Genomic DNA, 23,892 nt, shown 5'->3' with positions numbered 1-23,892 from the left:
CAGTATCATAACTTGCTCCTACTCTGAGCATCTTTTATGGGATTATATTTTATGCTTGCCTTCTGGTCCCTGTTTCAGCACTTGTCATCGCATAGATATTACTTCCTTCTTAGACTGTTTCTGGGACCTGACAGCTGCATGGCAAAGGAGGAACTTTCTGTGAGTGCTGCTATAGCAGGTGATGGGTAAGAAGACCCAGCTGTTTATCTAACCCTACAAAACCAGAATCAAAGACGTAATATGTCCATTCTTAAACTGGCTTGTCAGTTTGCCAAGCCATCTAATTTATTCCTAGTTAGTAGGCTACCATGAAAACCAACAGGAGGGGAGAAATAAGCAAGTGCAGGAGAAAAATGTTTTTTTCATTGTATAAAATGAGACATTTCAATTAATAACATTGGGTAGCAGAAGACAGAACAACAACAAAAATACCAGTGTCAAACCTCCTCAGTAGCAGTCTAACAGCTTGGCAAAATCACCACAAATGTGTACCAGCACGGGCATAAAATCTTAGCCTTATTATGGTGAGGGTAATGAAAAGTATTGACATTTCATTTATCCGTCCAAAAAAAGAAATGACATGTTCCAGAGAGTCAGCTGAATAGACATTAGCAAAGCTGCTGGATGTGATACACAAACAACTTTGTCCTTGTTAAAGCTGGCTCTTTCCAGATCCAATTAAGAGTGCATAATAATGTAAGCAAACCATTGTGAGAAACATAACATTAAGTCAGGTTAGAAGCCAGCTTTAATAAGTAGAATCCCACATTGTGCTTTTTGGAAAAAGGAAGCCTACAGAAGAAAGTAGGCATAGGCTGGGCTTTTGAAAACCCACAGGTAAGACAGTATATTTGGGGGTTTGATTTAGTTCTGTCTGAAGATTAGCGTCTTCTTGGCCCATTTAACTCTGAGGTGATATAAAAGACCAAAGTGTACAAGACTGAAAGGGCAGTTTCATGCTGGGAAAGAGGCTGTAAAAATGATGTTATGCCTCATAATAAATTCCTCTTCTGGTATGCTCACAAGTAAAAGGAAGGTAGCTGGTTGTTTCCCCACCCTATGCCCTGGCTCTGCCAGATCATCACAGATTTTGAAAGATATTTTGGGACCTTTTCATCTCATGCATATTTTTTCATTAGGCTTGAAGTTTTGTCTATAAGGGAGGAAAGAGAAGGTAGTGCCACCATTGCTGAATAATGGTTTTTCGCTGGTTCCCCATGTGGACACTCTCATTCTGCCTGGAGTGCCCTAGAAAGGTTTAGCTGAAAGCACAACAAAGTCCTTACAGGGCGGGGGATAAAGGTGTCCTCACAGGGAACTAATCTGAAATAAATATTCCACTTGAAATAGACTGTTTCCCATGTAATAACTTTCCCATGAATCCCCTCTCTAGACAAGCCTTACATTATGCTGTCAATGGCATCTTTCGAGTCTGGTTGCTGTAATTAGTTTTGCACAGGTGCAACTGAATGGAAATTATGACCTGATCCAATGCTCCTTTGAAGGCCACGTAAAGGTTCCCAGTGAAGTTGGGATTTGGCTCCTACTAAATGGTTATGATTTTTATGCCCAAGGAATAGGAACAGCTTGCTCATTCTCAACTGAGAGTGGACATGGAAGAAAAGGTAAAAGAAGTAAAAAAATAAATAAATAAATTAGCATATGTTATTGTGCACAAGTGGGACTAAAAGCCGGGCTCCCAAATCCATCTTTGAGTACCTTAAATAATATGCCAATTTTGAGAGGCACTAAGCACCCACTGAAGTCTATGCCTAAATATGAATGAAAAAAGTTTTAGGCGCAAATTCTTGAAAATCTTCGTCTGCACTTTTCTAAATGTACAAAGGGAGCAGATCTATTGAGAAAGAAGGTGAGTTGTTAATGCTCCTTCTGTCACTTTTCTACACTTTAAGGAAAGCAGATTCTTTGAGGAGTCAATGTACTGGGCTTCAGGGCAGGGAGAAGTAGTGAGGAGTGACAGAAAACATGGGGCCCAATCCTTCAGTCCCCAGTACTTCTTACACATATATGGCTTGAGATTGAAGAACTGAGCCCCATTTCTCCTGGATTTTCATTAGAAACTTTCAGATCTTGTATTTACTACTCTAGCCCTTAGTTGCTAACCAACTTTAATTTCTAAAGTTGCTTATCCTGCAGTTTCTATTTGTGCAAAACTGCCACTGAAGTCAACTCTAACTTTCTAATGAAAATGAATCTACACCTTGTTATGGCTACTTTTCAGTACTTCTGTTTGTCTCATTTATTACCATGATTTACAACAACATTGTGAGTGTTATTAATCCAGACTGAAATCAGTAGGAGTTTGGCATTAATTTTACACTGTAGTGTTGGGTCCTAACTAGTTCTGGCTTCAAAATAATTTAGAACAGAAGCATCTGTTACTGCCTGTAGACTATAGTAGGCCTTATGTTGCTTAATGGCAACATGGCATAGCTTTTTCTTGCATTTGCTTGACTGAAGTTTGGATAAGAGAGAAAAGGGAAAAAAAATGACAAGACCAGATGATGTGACAAGGTTTGATCCATTTTAGGAAAATTCAAGAAAGATGGAATCGGAAAAAATAGGTTTGAGGCCTCACTAAGGTCACTTAAAGTACATTTAGTGGTTAGACAAGACTAATTTAGATGAGATTATAGCTTATATGGGGGATAAAAGTTGGAATATGAATGTTAATGAGAGTAGCACATATTGGGAATGCTTTTTTTTAACCTCATTTAGTAAGCTTTCTGATATTTTAGCTAAGCCATTGAGTATAAATATGTTGGTTCATCTCAGAATCTTTGATCTTCAGCCTTGAACCACAGTTCTTGCTCATTTGCAGATGAACTCAGATAAGAACTCCTTTAAAACTTACTGTGAAACCTAGGTGAAAATCCTTTTCCCTGACAGGCTGGCCACCTGTTAGAGGCTTTGAAAAACTTTAGGACTTAGAAATTTGAGTATTAATTTGCTTTCAAATATCAATGAAATGGTTATATATTTAGATAATTGTTCACTTTATAAATATTTAATCGCTTGCTTAGTAACCCTTATCTGTACTGTTTAGTCATCTACATCATTTCTGTATTATTAAATTTGTTATTAAAAATTATCTATATTTAATGTGATGTGAGTATTTAATGGTGGTGAGACTGGCTCTGAACTTTTCTTGGTTCTCTGAATATATCTGAGTGTCAACATGCCTCATATTTGCAAAATACTCATTTACCTACCAAACCCAGCACAGAAGGGGAATGGGGAGAAAGGGGAAATAACATGTCTGTTCTTCATGTTTTAAGGAATGGCAGGATGTAATGCCAACTTCCTACACTTCTGTGGATGCATATGAGCAAGAGGTATAGTTTGTGGGTCTGATCAGGATGCTTTGAGTCAGGAATTCCTGAATTCACATCCCATAACACTGACTCATTTTGGAGCAGTCATTTGATCTCTGATTTTTTCAGATGCTCTTAAGCATATTCTTATTTCCCAACTCATGAGTAATCCCTGGCTGATGTCAGTTGGCTACTGAAAGTTAAACACATGCATCTTTTTACAACTGGGCATGAATCTCTCGACCGCAACTTCCCTAGCTTTCAGATGAGGTTCACACCTTCTGGTGCATCAAGTGGGTCAGTTAATAAGCTATAAAGTACTAATTATTGTTTGCAAAGCTGCAAAAATTACTCAGACTCCAAATTCCCATCCCACACCTTCCTCTGCAGACCCAGTCTTACTCAATGTTGCAAGTGCAGACACTCTGAGAAAATATTTGATTAATTTCTATTAAAACCAATTGTGCATAACTGGACATAACTGGACATAACTGTTGTTTTCCTTTCCTTCATTACTTGACACTGCGTTTTGTGAACTGCTCAGAGTGAGCCCAACTAATATCTGCGTTATCTTGGGTGGGGCTGTAAAATTTGAAAACTCAGCTAAAAACCATGCCAGGAATTTAAACCCAAGTCTGGAGAGATTTCAGAGCTAAGAATTTTTAACTCTTAGGTTACAGTCATTTTCTACTCTCAGAAGGACTTTGTTCCCAGCCACCTTTTGAAGAATAAAATCTGTCTATTAATGTACTACTGTATCTATTTAGCACCTGGTAATGAGGACAAGGAGGATAACATGACTATTATTATTTCTTATATGTGATACAATTGTTTTTAGAGTCTCAATCAGCAGTCAGCATCCTTTTAAGCTAGATAGTGAATATACAGTAAAGCTAGAGACAGACATTACACATAAACAGGTTTAAGTGATTAGAAAGTGGTTTAAACCTGTAACAGAACAGATGTTCAGTGCACATAAACTAGTTTGAAGATGGCTGAAACCAATTTGAGATAAACCTGGTTGAATGTGGCATCAGACTTAACTGATTTGGGTCAAACCGGTTTATGCAATGTCTGTCCCAGACCCCTCCCTGGTTTAATTTTAAACCAGAGTCCCCCAGCATCCCAGATGCTTTGCAGGCATGGACAGTGCTCTCTGCTCCAGAGCAGGACTGGCCCAGCCCCTCTGCTCCCTGTGGAAGGGAAGGGAGGGCTGCTGTAGCACCCCCTGGCTCCTAGCCTAGGCCACTGCAGACATGTGTCTGCATTTCTTCAGTCCAGAGGGGATGTCTGTACAGTTACAAACTGGTTCAGCCTAGCCAGGTTAGACTAACTTGCAAAGATTGAATCAATTCAGGCTCAGGCTTTTTGAATGTCTGTCCCTAGGCTAAGACACAGTCTCAGCCCAAAGCAGGTTAAAGTCTAGGCCAGGGGTTGCCAGCCTCTTTGGAGAGGTTGGCTGAAATGTAATAATGCTGCTTGGTTTAAGTCAAGCCAGCACTTGCAATCTGGCTACTGCCCACAGGCGGCAGCAGCGTCGGCAGCGGGAGCATGATGGCGGTGAGCGAGGGGCGGGCCGAGTGGCGACTATGTGCAGGCGGCTGTGGCAACAACAGCGGCGAGGGCGGGCCAAGCAGGAACCACCCACAGGCAGCCGCGGTGGTGTCGGGGGGGAAGTAGCGAGCGGCAACCACCCACAGATGCCAGCGGCAACATCAGCAGCAACCAATCTTGGGGGGGGTCATGTGCCCCGCTACGCATCACCTATGATACTAGTCTTACTCTGTGAATATCTGTCAGTCCCCCATAAACCACCAGCAAGTGCTCCAGGGACCAAGTACATTCGACAGACTGTGCACTTGGAGAATGGTGGAGACAGTGATGTGTAAAAATGGGCTGGGTGTTTTCCTTAGTCCAGCACTTCAGGAAAGTTGACTGAGATGTTTTTAAATGGATGGCTCTTGTTATAAAAAAGCTACCCTCCCACTTCTCCTCCCCGTAGGCAGACAGGACATTTAGTACTGCATACATCCAGAACTAATCAAACATACATTGCAAGGTACGATAATCGACCACCAGAATTCAGAAGGCCGTCCCCCTTTTCCTTTTCCTTTTCCTTTTCCTTTTCCTTTTCCTTATCTTCTCCTCCCTCTTTTTTCCCCCTAAACCAAAACACTGGTTTAGAAGCAGATAAGATGGTTTTCATTCTGCTGCCCACACTCTTTGTCATCACTTTTCAATCTTTGCATACCTGCCTCCCGGACACAGCAGCTGTTAAAAGCACAATTCAAAGAATCAGGGAAGGTCACTGACATGTAGCAGTTTATGAACAAAATTCCTGCAGAAATTTTGTGCGTTGACTGCTTCTTACCTCAGGCAAAAGGAAATTTGAAAGCAATCTATGTTCACTATTACGGCAAGCTGTTCCAATTATAGCCTCTAAGATTTCACCATTTTTATTCCTTATGTGACTTGTCTATCACAGGCTTCCATGCTTTGCAGCGTCCTAGGATTTTGTAACCCATCCTGGTACTCTTAAGAAACATGGTAGTGTTCCTGTTGATCCTTGGGCCAAACTTTTTCATTGGCTAGTCCTAGAACCACAGCTGGAGTAAAGTGGCTCAGCTGACTTAGCCCAGTGAAAGCTCCGGCTTTAATCCTTAATAAATTATATTCTAGTATAGAAGAACGGAATTGCAATTTTCCGTTATGTGGATGACTTCTTTTTAGGGCACAATCTAGCAATGGACTGTGAAAGCAATGAGCTTGGAGGACTAAGACCAGGTTCTGGTGCACTGAGCTGTTTTCACCTCTAAAATATCTAACTGCCTAAAACAAATGTGACCAGCCTGTAAAGTGGACAGTTATTCTGAGCCCTTTGTTGCACTCTGTGGGTAAATGTACTTCAGTTCTTTCAGGCAATCAGGAAAATGCAAAGGAAAATATTATATTAGGTGGGAGAACCTAGGCAATTAAGCATGTCATCCTCGACATGGACAGTAATCCAGGATAGCTGAAATCCTTGTGAGGAACACAGGAAAAAGTTGGGAAAATGCTTAAAGGATGATTACACTCCAAGCTGATCTTCTTCATAGGCTGAATTCTCAGCTCATGTAAACGGGCCCCAGTCCATTGGCGGTGCACAGAGCTATCCCCGTGTACACCAGCTGTGGATCTGCCTCTCTGAGTTCTGTTTTTTTGCAAACAAGAAAAGTATCTGCCAAAGTGGAAGGCAGGTGCCCTCTTCACTTTGCAGCTGCCACTGCACAGCTCGGTATCTGTTTGCTTTTTAAAATAAAGAGAAAAAAAGAACCTAACTTCACAAAGGCTCACCCCATCCCTCGCTTGGCCGTTCTCCAAAACATCCAGCTGGCTGGGGCTATTTTTCTTCTGCAGTTGTATATTCCTGAAGTCTTAATACATTTTCCAGAAGTCTCCCAGCCCCTTTTTTGTAACCCCATTTCATCAGCTTCCTGTGTAGTGCCTGGACTTCTAATTGTCATCTTTCCCCAGCACACACCAAGTATCCCCCAGAGGCACAATGAATTCTTGCTGCTTAGTTTTTAAGTAGCAAGAATTTTCCAAGATCCCTGATTTGTGTGAAGAGCGCTGGAAAATAACGCATGGCACCAAACAAATTTTGCAGAGGTATTGTTTCTTAAGTGGCATTATCCTTCCCCAGGCTATCTGAAACGCAACGGATGCTGCACTGATACTACACTATCCTTTTGGGTGATGAAGGTGTTCTTCCTCTCTTTCTTTTGTGACTATTGAAGGAACAACATTTCTCAAGCAAAAAAGACTTTAATACCTATGGTTTTAATATGCAAGTACAATGGAGAAAGGCTAACTGAGTCCCTTCCCATGCATCCACATAAAGCCCCCACTATGCCCTGCCCTTATTCCTGATACTAACCATCAATTTTACTAATGATTCTGCTTAGTGCTAGATGTATCCATGAAAACATACGTGCAAATCAATCAACCTTGTTTTGCATGCCAGATCCTCTCGCTAAAGGTGTCACCACACAGCATCAATGCAAAGGACATACATTCCCACTATATCCATAATTTCTCTTAAAAACATTATTCATTGTGTGTGATCTGTCTTCCTATTCTCCCTGAATAAAATTGCTCATAGTGGACTTTTTCTAAGAGCAAAACTAACATTTCCCCATGAATTAATATGCTGCAGCATTTATGGAATGGTCACTTAATTGTCCATGTCCCAAGATCCAAAAAACCCAGGCACAACATGAATCAGAGTCTCAGAAGCCATGTCTTTCTATAATTTAAATTTCTTGTATAGCAGCATGCTTGCTCTCTCCAAGCCAGGGAGATCTGCATAAACTTTTTTCCTGAGAAGTTATAAACACTCAAGTGACATAATCTGTTAATGTAAAAACCTGCTTGTATATGAAATCATCTGGTATCAATGTCATTAAATCAATATTAGTGAAGTTACAGGATCTAGGTTACATAAGAGCCATCAAACTCAGTTATACGTAAAAAAAAGGAATTGAAACACAAATCAATTTTTTTTCCCTACATCAGTAGGTATTAACTTTTCCTGACGGTGAGCTATCAGAGATCAATAAGAACTTTTTCCCCTTTGTAGGCAATTTTTTACACTGGAGAGATTTCTATTTTAATGATTAAGTATTGTGGTAGAGTCTTAATTAAGTCCACGTATTTGTGAGAGGTTTACAGAGGGTAGAGTTATTGTTAACAACTCAGAAACAACTAGATAACGTTACCCTTGTTCAGGGGTGCCCAGTATCTGCTTTGTCAAATAGTGCCACTCATATCAGAAGGACTGCTGGCAGATTAAGATAATCACCCCCAAGAGTAAATGCACCACAACTGGGCCCATAACTGAGATCACTGCTGTTCAGTTATGCCGAAATCTATGTAAAATTCTTAAAAGGAGAATGACTTTGCGACCGCGCCTACATGAGATGCTTACTGCACAGTAACTCATTACTACGCCGGGGTAGCTTATTAGTGCTGTGCAGTAACATTGCACGAACAGGGCACGAACCATGACATGACGCTTCTGCACAGTAGTAACGAGATACTGTGCAGTCAGAGTCACCAGGAAGCTATGTGGGGATGCTACTGCACAGCGACGCTGGTTACTGCGCTGTCATTTAGGACTTGCGTCTGCAAGTCCTAAAGGACTGCGCAGTCAGCGTCTCATGTAGATGTGGCCTGGGTGAGATACTTCGCTGAAGTTGTTCCAATAAAGTCACAGGTTGCATACAGGTTTTATTTTTCTTTTCCTATGTCTTTTTTTTGGTCTTTGCTAGGAATGTACCATTTTACGTAAGCTAAAATAGTTAAAAAAACTAGGACAAAAAAGCACAGCAACAAAATAAAGACAATATTCAAGAATTATGTAATAAGTCTCCATTGACCCTGCCGAGGGTCTAGAAAGACCATCCTGCTATTTGTCACTGTTATTCACACAAAAATATTGGACAGACTCAGAATTCAAGTAAACTGACACCTTTGCGTAGACACCTTGACAAATGTATCTGTGCATCTGTTCTCTCTCTCCCTCTCCATATATGCGCACGTGTAGGTAGCAATATAGACTATGGTAGGTTAGACATCATGTGGCCTCACTTAGTCTGCTGCTTTGAAGTTTGTTATATTTAGGTTTAAAGCTAAATTTGCTTTGACAGGAGAGACAATCGTTTGTTTATTCGTTTTCCAGAGGGAGGCACATTTGGGTTTTATTTGTGCAAAATGCTTAACTAAAATACACAATTGAAGCACTGTATCTTATTAACTACAATATATAACTAAAGCAATGACCCTCAAGAGTCCTTTCCCTTTAGTCAATTAAGAATTAAGAGTTAGCTAGAACCAGCTTGCAAATGCAGGATGACTGTTACCATCTGAGTTTAGCTTGCTATAGGAAATCTTTTATTTTTAAGCCATCCTGTCTCTCGCTGTCATACAAGGGAAATGATTTGTCATAGGAACCGCTCTAAGATTTCTTTCAGTTCCCTTCTTCAAGAGAGCAATAGGCATGATGGACACAATATAATACACATAATGGCCAGAACATTAGCTTAGGTTCTGCTCTATGCCCTGCCTGCTGGTGGAATGAAATAAACTCTCCCAAGGAAACTCAAGACTATATGAAGTCACAGAAAGCAGCTTTCAAGCCGTTGGTTGTGGCCCATTAGTCTTCTGCAGTTCCCTAACTCTCTTGGTCTGCAGAAATAGTTCAGGATCCAAGTACTGGAAGCAAGGCTGTTAGAAGGGAAGCAGTTCACAATGTGAAAAGTTTAGAAACGGTATTATTGGAGTACTTGTGTGGCAATAGGTCCTTCTAAAAGAAATGTGACAATTAGGATTAATCTGCAAAATATGGAAGTTGTGAACCAGACCCTGTGGGCAGGCAGGAGTGTCAGGATCTTAATATACACCAGAAAACAAGAAGGGGATCTTTAGCTGTGATTAATCAACTGCATTGGCTCTTCTGCAGTCATACTCCCTGCTTCGGCCCATGAAAGAAAGTGGCACAGTGGGTGCAGGGGTTAGATTGCACTATTTTCTGACAGGTCATGCTGTCATAGCGGCCTCTTGAGGGCCATTACTAACAGTCCCCAGCATTTATATAGTTCTATGAGTGGTTTAAGCACTGTCTGGATAATTAGTTAATCGCTGTGAGGATGGTGATACATATCATTACCCATTTACAGGTGGGGAAGATGAGATTTGGAGCCAATGCAACTTGTCCAAGGGATAGCATGAGGCCAGCATTAGAAAATACACCCACTTAATTTCCAGCTCTGGGTTCAGTTTTGCAAACCGTGCTGGTTCTCATTACACACGTGCACTTCCTACTCACTGGTTTGACCTGTTTGGGGTCAGCTTGACTCTTGACCACTCCCAGAGGAAGAGAGTCAGAGCGGTGAAAGTAGAAAGCTGTGTTCCCAAAGCTTTGCATCAAGCTTGATCCTGACACCGTTGAGGCTTTAGCACTTGAGAGATCCCCTGATGGAGAAAAAGGGGCATTTGGATAGCATGTGAGAAGATTCTGTAGAATTATTGCTTCTTTAGGAAGGCAAGGGGGAATGAGATGATGCTTCCCCCTACCCCAGGTTCTTTACATCTTCATCTTAAAAATGAGTAACAAAGTTGGCAGAGAACTGATTGTACGTAGCACCCGTCAAATAACTGTACAGCACAGCGCGCGTCTGTCAAGTAGAACAGAAATTTTCATTAAAATTATCTAGAGAGGAGAGTCAAGAACAGTTAGTAAATGCCCTTATCTGTTGGATAGCTATTTGGAAGCTGGAAATCCTAGAAGTATGTTGAAATTCAATAGCAATCGTCCTGGACAAGATAGGAAGTTCTTTGTTATCAACTGGTTCGGGGGTATCTGTGTTGCCTTGTGCCTGACGCTTCTTGTAGCCGTGAAGAGGGAAACCGCATCGGAAATGTCTTGTATGCACTTGATTTTCAGACCTCTGTGAAGTTTCTTTTAAGTGCAAAACCAGGAGAGCGGTGCTTGCTTGTCTTGTGGTGTGAGAGCAGCGCTGGCCTGGTATGGTAATGTTTGGACCACTGTTAGTTTATCAGTAACTTGCTTATGCGACAAGTCCTAAAAGTAACCTGGAGGTGGGATCTAGTTCAGTACTGAGATTCTGTACGTCATGAATGTGGCAGTGAACTGAAGATGGAAAAGGCCTTTGAAAGCAGATTGTAGCAGATTTTGTGCCCGATTCTCCAGTCTATGACTATGTGAGTGGAGTTAAGCTGGCATAAAATCGTTGTAACTTAGCGGAAAAGCCCTTCTGAATGGAGGAGGTTGAATCAGCAAGTAGTCAGTTTGGAGAAGTGCTAGAGTGCTGCCTAAATGCCAAACTCTTAAAACCAAACCTTGGAAACTGGTTTTATTATATGTTTAATAATAATCACCATTCTGCAAATTAAATGCCTACTAATCCTTGCAATACATGATTTTCACTGATATTCACCATAACGTTTTATGGCTTTTTTGGGTAGTTGACAAGCATGTTTAACTTTGTGCACAGTGGGTCTATTAGAGCTTTGTTATTGTCTTAAATAGGACAAGGATTTCAGCAAATGGGTCAGCTCACTCTATGTAAAATTCAGTGCGTGGAACTCACAATGTGGAACATTCAGATTTAACATTTAAATTAAAACTGAAGGCTTTTCACAGCTGGGGTTTGAGCACATAGCACTAGGAATAAAATACTGTTGGACAAAATCTGCTTTCAGTTACACTCTGCTAATCTGGATTAATTCTACTGAAGGCAGTGAAATAATGAAAATTGACACTAGCTAAACAGAGGGCAGAATTCGGCCCTTTTAATGTTTACATTTATTATTAGCTTTTTCTCCCTTATAATTTCTATTTTTCTTCTTTCAGGCTCCCTGGCAATATAGTCAAGCAGTGAATAAAAGCAACAAAGTTTACCTTTACTGTGCATTTCTGGACTATAGGTATGTGTTGTAATTCTGAACATCTTTACTGTGATCTGCTTAAACTAATTATTTCTGACAAATTTGAGTTTCTCTGTGGCCTACTTGACAGATATTCTCTTTGTTCCCTATATTCATGGGATTTGTTAAAGTAATGAAACCACAGGATGTATACCAAAAATGGCTTCAAAGTCATCTTTTACTATAGGCAGGGCATTTCTCATTTTATTTGATGCTGTTTGGATAAAGCGGATTATTGAGAGAATCAACAGTTTTGGGATGAAACCAACCTATGAGGGCTGATTCTGTTCATATTTCTGAGGGTTTTATGATAATTTTACCCATTAGGCCAGAAACTTGGATGTTGTCATTCGGCATAGCTCCACCAAAGTCATTGTTTTCGCTGGAGTTGTGCCTGATTCACTCCGGTATAAACGAGATCAAAATGAGACCCATTTTAAAGCAACGAGTTGTGCCTGATAGATATTTATTGATGAAGCAAGCTGCCACAGGGTTAAAGTGTACATACATTTTTACATCTTCACACGTATTTACGTCTTCAATTTATGTTGCAGCGAGTAAATGGTAATTACCCACAAATGGTGGTTATTTTTCTGGTAGCTTTAGATAGCTATTTATAGTATACTTTATGTGTTTGATTTTTCCAAATGTGACAAGTTTCTGAGCGAATTGTGCAACCATACGGACTGAGAACTTATGAGAATTTAGCAGGGATGAACATTTTTTTAAACTGAAACAGTAGCAATACTTGATGCTATTTCGTGATACCTCCTATCCAAATTTTGTATGGACAGAATCAGCATGCTTGTTTTATTAAAGTCGTAAATATGTTGAGCTGTCCCAGATGTCTGTACTCATTTCATGTTATGATTATTCATAAATTGTAATAAATTAAAAACATGCTTTATTGAAGTTTATTTAATATGGTTTGGGGCAGCACTCCCATATCATGTTCTTTTAGGGATAGGCCACTTGAGGCATTGCCTGAGGACCAATGACTATAATGAAAATCTGTCCTTCCAAAATGAGCTTTATTTATGTCAAGATACTCTTTCTCGCCAACGTATGAGTAATTAGCGGCCAATCTCTGAATCATTAACATGTCTCTGGGAAGTCACGGAGGACAGGAGAGTTACCAGGGGACTGGAGAAGGGCAAGCATAGTTCCTGTTTTTCAAAATGAAGGGAGAAAGGAGGACCTGGGGAATTATACAACAACCAGGCTTTTTTTTTTTGATCCAGAAAGGTACTAGAACAAATTATTTGACAATCAATTTACAAGCATCTAGTGGGTAATAAAAGTGAGATAAAACAGCCAACATGGATTTGTCAAGAACAAATTGTGTCAAAACAATCTAATTTCCTTCTTTGGTGGGATAGGTGGCCTAGCAGATTATGGAGAAACAGTAGATGCAATATATCTTGACTTTAGCAAAACTTCTGACATTATCCCACGTAGCTGTCTCAGAAGTAAACTGAGGAAAGATGGTTTAAATGAAATTTTAATGAAGTGGGAGCACAGTTGGTTGAGATACTGCAGTTGCAGAGCATTTCTCTGGCAAACTGGGAAATCACTGCAAGTGAGGTCTCTCAAGGGTTTGTCCTGGACCAAGTCATAGTCATTATTTTCAGTGACATTACAGATGAAAGTTACTTGTAATCTCTCTCAATGGCACCAAGCTGGGAGGGGTTGCAAGCACTTTAGAGGACAGAATTAGAGTTCAGATTGACAAGATAAACTGAACAAATGGTCTGACTTCAGCAAGTGAAAAATAGTACATTTAACAAATCAAATATTCAGAAGTTCATATGGAATTACTGTTTAGGCAGGAATGATGCAGAAAAGCATTCTGGGGATTCTGGTGCACAGAAAAGTGATTTGAGTTATCAATGATATTTGCCTTTTTCACAAACCAGAGTTGCATTCTGGGATGTATTAAGTGTCATACACAAGCAGTGTCATATGTAAGACATGCAAGGGTAATTGCTCCAGTACACTCAAGAGAAGTGGGGGTCTCAGCTGGAGTACTGTGGACAGTTGTGAGCACCATGGTTTAAGAAAAAAGTAGACAGAGAGGAGCAAAAAGAATAAGATGTTTAGAAATTGGAAGCACTGAGTTTGGACTGACTTCTGGTAAAAAAAGAGAAGACTGAGAAGCTGCACATGCTTTATAATACAAAGGTTTGTTACAAGGGTATGGTGATCAACTGGTCCTCAGGTCCACGGGGAGTATAACAAGAATAAGTTGCCTCGATGTGCAGCCAAAAAAACCTTGGTTAAGTATTACAAAAAATCTGGAACAAGCCGCCTAAGGAAGTTACACAACTTTCTCATTGGGATATATTTTTAAAAAAATCATCAATCAGAGATGGCTTCAGGGCAGGGAGATGGACAGGATGATCTTTTGAGGTCCATTCTGTTGCCATGTATCTGATTAGTCCAATGCAATGTGTCATTTGGCATTGGTAGAATAGGAACAAACTCAGTCCAGATCTTCAACGGGTCTACAGTAATTATTACATGCCAGTCAACTGACATCAGTGAGGCAGGTCTTCAGCACGTACAGATTAGTGCAGTTCCGGTGGCCAGGCCAAACGTGCTGTGGTAAGTTGGTATGGTGCCACTGAAGTGAGATAAGTGACTGCTGAATTTGATCTGTAGCTGTTGGCGTTCAATCATTTTTTCAAACTTAATTTGTCATGTATCAAACATTGAATTGTACTTTGCTAGGTGGGCAATTCCACTGAAATCAATGGAACTATTTGACGTGAGTCAGGTCGGTGGGAAGAGGCACTTTGTGTCTTGTACTATACACAACTACTTGCCACCAGGAGCTCTGCAAGTAGTTTATAATTCTGCCTTAGAAATAACTATCCCAGAGGAGTGTAACAGTGATTTTCCATCCTCACCATTAACAAGTCCACATTAACCATCAGTTACCATTTTGCAGTATCTCAGTTATGAGGGGTTTTTTCCTGTTTTAAATAAATTTACGAAAAAAACTTCAGTATCCCAGGTAATAAACTTCAACTTTCTAATGGCAATGGCTACATTGATTGAATTCAAGGGAATTAGTGTTGGGACTATATCCTTTCAATTAGCAGAGTGTTTACTCTGCGCTACACTACAAGAAACTGGGTAAATTAACCCATAATTAACTGCCTTGAGCCATAGTTAGTCTGCTACTGGTTCTTTAGCTAGTTAGTTTAATGCTTAGCTCAGGTATTTCTATACGATTTACCTGGGTAAGTAGGTTCAGTTGGGTACATAAATTACCTAGAGATGGCAATTTGTGTGGAAGACTAAATATTCTTCTATCATGCTAAGTTTCAGCAGCACGTGAATTTCAGTGGAAATAAGATGCAAATCAGTTAGTTCTGGACAGTTCTGTTTTTTCTTGTGGTGTTTCTTTTGGCTGTATTATAATGTTTGAAAGGTATATTGAAAAGTTGTTGTGACACAAAGCATTCCCTGTACTGATAGCTGCACAGGGTTTTGTTTTTCTGATTTACTTTAAATTTGTAACTCAAATGCAAACTAACCTTCCTTATTTCTTATTGCAACTGCTTCTTTTGTTATTGCATCTGCTTGTTTTATCAAATTTTATAAAGATGACTTAGTTAAGAAAACCACTTGGGTATGGAACTAAATTAGTCTTTTATATTATTGTAGCTACTAAGAATCAAAAGGTTTATTAAAAAAAAGTCTCCTACTTAACAGAATTAATGTGCAATTGATGTCAGAAAGAGTTAATTTTATTAGGAGTTCCTGTTCAATGTTTGTGTTCTTTGCAGCAATGGAAGTGGTGTCTGGTCTAATGAGGGCTGCGTGCGTGAGAGTGGGGACCTCAACTACTCAGTCTGCCTTTGTAACCACCTCACCAACTTTGCCATTTTGATGCAAGTGGTACCCCTGAAGGTAAGACTAAGAGCTCCAGACTGTGCACAAAGAAGAGTGTCCACTTGTATGGATAAAATAGATTTCCGACATTCAACCATCCCTAACATCACACTTGCATTCATGCATTAGAAGGAGGTAGAACTGGGCTCATTCTGCCCATCTCGCCTTTATTGCAAAATCTGAAACTTGACTTTAGAAATGTTGTTTAAACCTTGATTGCTTATCTTCATTTTACTTCATTTTTGTAACTGAAATAGAATATGAAATGAGACAGACATGATTGTCAGTGAGAATCATGGTGCACTGCACTTAATTCTCACCCTTTTGACATTACTTTGGGCAAATAAAGCACTAGAGAACATGGTAAGTGGAACCATCTTTTAATGGTTCCACTAGAAGGTGAAATAACAGGTCGTTTTCACCATAGTATAAATGACTCAGTTTCAAGATGGAGATCAGCTGATATATGTCTGCTTAAGAGTTTTGGTGGCTAGAAGGATAGGGGTGCGTGTGTGTGTTGTGGGGGGGGTGTTACAACACAAGAAGTATGAGCTTATTTCAACCCCCCACCTGATTCAAAAACCTTCTGAGTTACTGATTGATAGGGTAGTATCTCTACGCTTTCTACATGTGCTTTCTACATCCTCCCTGCTGCTATTTTCTCACTTAAATGGCAAATTAGGTCTTGTTTGAGAAGGATAGAGCAAAGTCAAGGATGAAGAGTTGAGAACGAATATCCTCATCTAGAGTTTCTCATCCCACAGTTTCTTTGTACAAAGAGTTACTGATTGTGCTTTCTCTTCTGTGGAAATATGCAGCCTGTGGATAGGCTTTTTTACTAACTACTTGTATTACTGAATGGTTTCAGCAGAACTTGGTCAAATGCCAGTTGGCAAAACTAGGACCGTGTTGGCCAAATGAGTCTTCCCACTAACCTTGTCATTGAGCCTTACCAGGAAATGTGATCCTTGGCAGTTTGCACAGAGATTCTTCACATACGATGGCATCGATACATTGCCTACAAAACAGTGGGCATGTTGGCAATGCATAGGGGGCACATGTGGGTGCACGTCCACCCCCTGCCAAAAGTGCCACTGACACTGCCGGTGGAGCCTGTGTGCAGTTGCTGCTCGCCCCCCGGCTGCCAACACCGCAGGCAACATCTGCAGGTAGTCTCCAAGTACTTGTCGGTGCTTGTCACCTCCCCCTGCTGCTGCTGGCACTGCCATGGCTGCCTGCAGGAGCTTCCCAGTTGCCAACACCACGCCTCCACCACCGACACTGCTGCTGCCACCTGTGGGCGGTTTCCGTGTCCCGCCAGCCTCTGGGGGCATGCAGTGTTCATGATTGGGCTTGTCTACTTGTGCAAATAATCCAGTACAGTTTTCTCTAGAATAAAGTACTCCAGAGTAAACTTTCCTGGGCACACATCTACATGTGCAGGAATGTGGAGGCATATTTGCTGCTCCTATCAGCAGACTGCTCCCACTGCCTGCGGTCCTGTACCAGGCCATTGGAGCAGCCAGAGGGAGCTCTAGGAGGCTCTGCCACCAGAGCCTTGGTGGGGACAATGTCCCTCTCTCCCAGCAGCAGGGAGCTCCCAGCCTCCACTCTGCAGTTGTGGGACTGGGGTTGGGAGATCCTTATCTCCCAGCCCAAGCCCCATGGTCCTTATTTCCCAGCCCAAGCCCCATGATCACTAGGGCCCAGGCTTGGAGATCCTTATCTCTCAGCACTAGCTCTGTGGTCTCAGGGCTGGCAGTGAGACATCCTTATCTCCCAGCACCAGCTTTGTGGTTGTGGGGCTGGCATTGGGAGATTCTTCTCTCCCAGTGCTAGCTCTGCAGTCATGGGGCTAGTATTGGGAAATTCTCCTATCCCAGCACCATCCCTGCGACCACAGAGCTGGTGCTGGGAGAGAAGAATCTTTCAGAGCTAGCCCTGTGACTGCGGAGCTGATACTGCTGATAAGAATTTCCCAGCCCAGGCCCCGCAACTGTGGAGCTGACTCTGGGAGAGAAGAGTCTCCCAGCACAGGCCCTGCAACCATAGAGTTGGAGCTGGGAGATAAGGATCTCCCAGTCCCAGCCCCATGATTGCAGAGCAGGGGCTGGGAGCTCCCTGCTGTTGGAAAAGGGGGACATAGTCCTTGCCTGGGCTGTGGTGATGGAGCCTGCCCTGGCAGTAGGCAGCGGGCAGCTCCTGGGGGCAGGGAGCAATTTCCCGCCTCTGGCTGCCTGGGAGCACATTTGCTCCTGGTCAGGTGTTTACACATGCATTATTCTGCAGTAAGTAATCACAAGTAAATTTGCTACTTGCATTTGCAGGTAGCAAATTTACTTATGATTAGGGCAAATTACTGTACAATAAGCATCTGCATGTGTAGACATTGATGCTTACTGCTCAGTAATTAGTAGGAGTGTACGAAATGGACCGTATTCGATTCAGATTCGGGCCGAATCAGGGACAGAGATTCAATTAATTGATTCGGATCGCTGTCCTCAATTCGATTCAGCTGAATCTGAAGATCTGATGCTGATTCAGAGAATCAGTGATTTGGCCATAGACACAGCTTTAAATTTTTTTTTTTTTTTACATACTTCAAGGTACCACATGCAGCTCATGAATGCTGTGAAGCTCGGGAGCATCCCACAGGGCATGAGTAACTAGTGCCTCCTGAATCTGGGGGGGCACCTGCAGAAGCTGCCAATGGCCCTGTCAGGGGGAGCACCAGCCCTGCCGACAGTGTTAGTGTGAGTTGTCATGGGGGAGGCACCAGCTCCGTCAGCAAGGCCATGTGCACCCCCTACTAGTCGTCTATGCCACAGGGACCCCCATATGCTCAGCGGCAAACCTGGAAGTGGACCAGAAGTACTTCTGGGTCTGCTGCTGACCGCTCAGGGCCCCTGCTCTCCCGCACCACCGCAGCTCAGTGATCAGCCACTGGGAAGTGCTTCTGGTCCACTTGTGGGTTTGCTGCCAAGTGCGCTGGGGACCCCTCTGCACTCCCATGAGATGCTTCATCTGCCCCACCATGGCAGCATTCACGAGCCGCCTGGTACCTTGTGGTATGTAGAAAAAACATCTAAAGCTGTGTCTATATCCATATCGCCAAATCTTTCCAAATCTCTCTGAATTGATTCAGAGGGTTCCAGTTTGATTCAGAGATTAAAGTGTCTCCTGATTTGATTTGGATTTGGAGATTCAGCCATTGAATCGGGCTGAATCTCCACTGAATTGAATCAGGGACCAAAGCTTCGCAGAGCCCTAATAATTAGCATTAATCTTGAGTAAAATGTCTCATGTAGACATGCCTGGTGTCTCTTATTTCTCTATGAATTGGTCCAAATGATGGGTTTACTATCACTTCAGATAGTGGTTTTGCCCTGAAACAACTTGCAAGTTTCAGGTTTTGTTCAACATCTTTGTAAGAAGAGCACAGAATTTCTGGTAGAAACAAAGTCAACTGGCAACATAAAGGAATTTTAACTTAAAGATTTGCACAGAGGGAATAACCCATAACTTAAATTGCCATTAGGAGCACTGACATTTAACAGCTAATACTGTTAAAACTACTAGTCAAATCTTACTCTTAGTTACGTGGTAAGAATTTAGTGAAACTCCACTGAAGTCAGAATCAGAATATAGAACATTGTCGTCATTCTAGTACTCTTCTATTATTATAGCCATTTTACAAAGGATAGAAATGAAGGACAAAGTCTTGTATAATTGTACTAGTTGTTGTACATATCCATAGTAAGACAGCCCCTGTCTGAAGGACTTGCCATCCAATTAGACAAAAGAAGGGAACTATGAATATCTCTGTTCTACAGAGCGGTAACTAAAGCACTGATAGATTAAGTGATGTAATCAAGGTCACAAAGAGAAGTGACAGCAAAATCAGGAATTGAACCAAGATCTCCTGAGTCTGGGGTCAGTTCCTGAAGTAGAAGGCCAGAAGGAAATAGGTCAGGGCATTGAGAATCAGAGCTCACCACTGCTTAAGTACTAGATTGCATTTCTAGCATATTGATATTTATATTGTTTGGAATAGTTACAAGGAGAATCATTCAGATTTACAGATGAATTGCACAGAACAGACAAATCCTTGCCAATGTGAGACAGGTTAGCATCTTTATGGAGCATAGTAATCATAACTGGACAATCCTAGCTGTGTTTTTATTTCACTTGAAATACATCAAACATTTCTAACTTATTGATGCGAAAATGTGTCATAGCTGATATTATCCAAATCGTTAAATACTGGGCAGTATTGTAAGTTAGCTGAGTCTACACTTGGAAGTGATTCTGAACATTCAAATAAATAGAGCAAAGAGAATCCAAGAGCAAATCTGGGGTAATTTTTAATATTGTGCAATCTGGGCACTTGGGGAATCAAACTCACACATTTGTTGCCAAAGTCCTTGGAGTTGAACAAGTTTGTATCTTCTTAAGGAGAACTCAGTTACAGTAAATAGGAAAGGCTAGGTGCATAAATATATTGTCATATTCTCCACTGCTGTTTAGTAATGAAGTTATTGTCAATATTTTTTTACCGGATTTTTTTTTTACCCTCCCAGAGTGTTCCATCTGTTTTCATGCCCTTTTTCCAGTGTTTACATAATTGTCCACATTTTGGTTACTCTGAAGTAGATCTGGTTTTGTTTCCTTTTCTTTCTTTTTTCCCATATAGCAAATTAAAAACAAAACAGAAATGCTACTGAGATGGGAAGTGTCTAAGTAGAATGTATAGATCAGCTTAAATGCAAGGAAAATGTCTCTACAATGCGACGGATGGTGTCAGCACTCTGAAAAGTCCATCTTGTCTGACTAGGTGTAGTTAATGTTATAAAAGAATCGGGTTCTCTTGACCCTTAGCTATTTTCCTCTGTTGTGATAATGTATTTTTAATAAAAGAGTGGATAGAGCAAGACAAGAGTTCTTTTGCAAAGCTCATGAAACACTGGAGAATGTACAATTGCAAAGCAACATCTTTCACTTTTTTGGGGAACCATGTGCCCCTAGGACTAATCTGTGAGCACTGGAGATACTTTTAGTACTGTAAAATTCACAATGGGGAGGTCAGTGAGGAGTGGTCAGGTTTTCCTTTACAGTCTTTCTAAAATCAGCCCAAAACAGACTTTGATTCCTGGCTTCAGAGTGAACAACAAACTAGGGAGCTGATTTAGGCACACTTCTGGACTGGAGCTAGTAATAGGCTCAGAGTAGCCCCGGAGAGACTCAGAAGCTAATTAGTGGATAGTCCAGCCCTGAAGACACACCCCCTTTCTCTCCTTCCTCTGCCACAAGTCTTGATATAAGGATTCAGTGGGAGCAGAACTGGGGTTTAGATTAGGGGCATGGCCTCAGTATGCAGCACTGTGGAGATTCTGGGTAATGTTGCAACCCCTAAGCAGCAGTGCGCTTACCTTTCTGGGCACTGGCCCCTACAAGACCAATATATTAAAGCAACTGTAATACAACAGACACCCTGACCAACTTGGGACCCCTCAAGATTGTGACACCATTCCTGCTCACAAGGCTACCCAAGAAGGCTGCCATAACTTAAATCCACTTTAACTCCACTTCCCTGGCTGGCCCTTGTGTGTTGTACCTCTTATGCTACTAGAGACTTAGCCCAGAACCATACCCCAGTTATTTAGAAGTCTGGCTGAAGAGATTGATTGATTTTGAATTGACAGATCAGGATTTTATTTTTTAGTTGCAATAAATTCAAATGTAAGTATAAAAATAGGGAAACAAACAGTTGGGAATGACACCCGTTGCATATGTCAATCTTAACCATGTAATCAGTAGGGCTGTGCAAAATTTGACAGCCGTTTCGTTTCGACACTGTTTTGACTCATTTTGAGGTCGAAACAGCAAAATCGAAATGAAACAAAGGTCTTCGAAATAGCCTCGAAACAAAATGAGGTTATTCAAAATGTTTTGAAAGTTGAAACATTTCGACCATGGCACTGGGGATGGGAAGTCAGTTCAGCTGGGCTGACTTCCCATCCCTGGCGCAAGATCTGGCAGGGGACAAGGAGGCAGCCCAGCTGGGCTGCCTCTCCACCCCCCGTGCTAGATCGGGCGAGGGGTGGGGAAGCAACCCAGCTATAGTGATATAATATATATAGTGATATATACAGTGTATATAGTGATATATTTGATAGAAAACACTCTTCCGTCCAGACCTCGAAACTGAAGTCGGAATGGAACAGTGCTGTTTTGCACAGCCCTAGTAGTCAGTGTGTGGCTTGAAACAATATAACTTTAAGTCTGTTGAGAAAAAGGGACAATAGCATGGTTTATAACACACACAAATACCTGTTCACCTCTGCAGCAATTCAGTGCTGTGAAGTGGATAAGGTGTGCGTTAAGAAATGCCATATGATCAACCCTCTGAATGACAGGCTGTCAAGGCTCAATGGGAACAACTGCAGTACAAATATACCAACTCTCTTACATTTGTATATTCCTTTATTTTCTCCCCTCTTAAGTGAAGTCTTACATGTTGGCTTAGATATGGAAAGAAAAGGGCTTGAGTATGCATATGAACAATGCACCTTTCCAAGAGGGGTACATGTTTTCCATGGGAAAAGTTGATATATTCTCAAAGACATTTTAACAACTAAAACTTTTTGTTCCTAGACAGTTTCTTCAGTCATCCTGTTTGTTGTAGTTTTGATGCTTCCACTACTGTGTCTCTATCACAGTCAGAGGCTGTGTATCAGTCAAACAAATGTAGCTGGCCTGAAGCTGGACACCTGAAATATTGATCACATTTGAAAATGTATGTCTGTTTGGCCTGGGGCTAGCTTGCAGTGATTTTGGGTTGCTATTTGGAGGAGGCATGTAGGTGAGTGGGGATGCATCAAAAACAATAGAAACCGGGAAAAATTGCGGGACCAAAGTACATACATGGGCCAGCCTGTACAAAGCAGCGTCAGCCCCACAGAATCTAATATTAGGAAGAAAAGGATGGATGTAGAAATGAATAAGCATGCAGTATGAAAAGGGTCTAGTTGGCATAGCTACCTTTGATTGGGTAGGTTTTCCTTTTAATGAAGAGGAGTTTAATGAATGCCACATCCCAGGTGTTTAAAGAGAATGATTTGCTGTTCACAGTCTGAGAATGAGATGATGCCCTCTCCACACAGTTAAAGGCTCTGTTCCCTTTGAACAGGGAACACCAGTAACATCCCTTATAAATATTCTGCTATGCAACAACATATACTTAATGCATTTAATGCATGCAACAACATATATTTAGTACATTTTATGCATGCAACAACATATATGTAGTGCATTTGACAGCAGAATGACAAAGACAATGACCATTTCTTTTGAATCTTTGTAATTTTGATCAGCCAATAACAAAGGGAGGCAGGTTTTCATGGGGCTGCACGTGCCAGTGGTAAAGGTCAGCGCACACTAGGGGCTCAGAGGAGAAGATTTCACCTGGAGACTGTCTAGTCTTCACCTTCAGCTATTTTTTAGTGTGCTTGTACATATTTTTGAACATTGGCCAAATGACAGGAATGCCACATCTCTGAGCTGATGACACAGAGTTGTCTTTGAGGTAACAACGTCTTCTGGAGGCGTGTGGTGTTTTTCCATTTAAAAAAGAAAAATCTTTTTACTTCTCTCGGTCTGGGACTGAAGTTTTAGCTTTCAGTGGATTAAAAACAAGACCAGTGTCCCTCATCAGACACTTGGTTACCATCAGCCTGGACAGCTCCTGCTTTGTTCTTAGTCATAAGAATCTAATGTAAATATAAATGTATTTTAGATGACGTATTCGATGATAACACTGCACGTGGTGGACAAGGTTCTCGCCTGCTTTCCATAGCATTCCTCAAATGCATCTATCTGCTGTTCTCCTCATAATGCAAAATATGTTGGTTTTACTACACTTTCAATCAGCCATTTTTCAATCACTTTCAATCCCCATTTTTTATCAACTGCTCCATTTCTATACACATTCTCCCCTCCTTCCTCATCTCCCTGTCCAGCTGGGCTGTTCACATTTTGAAATAACTTGTGTTTCTGAAGTGTGCGGGCAAATTTTGGCATGCCCTTTCTTGACTCCCACTTATTATTGCAATTTTGGATACTGAAAGCAACAATCAGGTAAAAGATACGCACTGGGGAGGGACAGGAACCT

At 41.3% G+C, this 23,892-nt stretch overlaps 1 protein-coding gene across 2 annotated transcripts in view; it reads left to right on the top strand.

Annotated features, from left to right (window-relative positions):
- ADGRD1 (adhesion G protein-coupled receptor D1) overlaps positions 1 to 23,892 on the top strand; it is a 299,472-nt gene that overhangs the window by 144,484 nt on the left and 131,096 nt on the right. For both annotated transcript variants that reach the window (XM_019507071.1, XM_019507072.1), the window contains 2 exons: positions 11,749 to 11,822; positions 15,617 to 15,740. In XM_019507071.1, the coding sequence (XP_019362616.1) occupies positions 11,749 to 11,822; positions 15,617 to 15,740 (198 nt within the window). The remainder of the gene's footprint in view (positions 1 to 11,748; positions 11,823 to 15,616; positions 15,741 to 23,892) is intronic.

The sequence above is a fragment of the Gavialis gangeticus genome, unplaced genomic scaffold, assembly GCF_001723915.1.
Source record: "Gavialis gangeticus isolate Ggan-Ray unplaced genomic scaffold, GavGan_comp1, whole genome shotgun sequence".
NCBI lineage: Eukaryota > Metazoa > Chordata > Crocodylia > Gavialidae > Gavialis > Gavialis gangeticus.
This window is presented reverse-complemented; position numbering and strand designations above follow the sequence as displayed.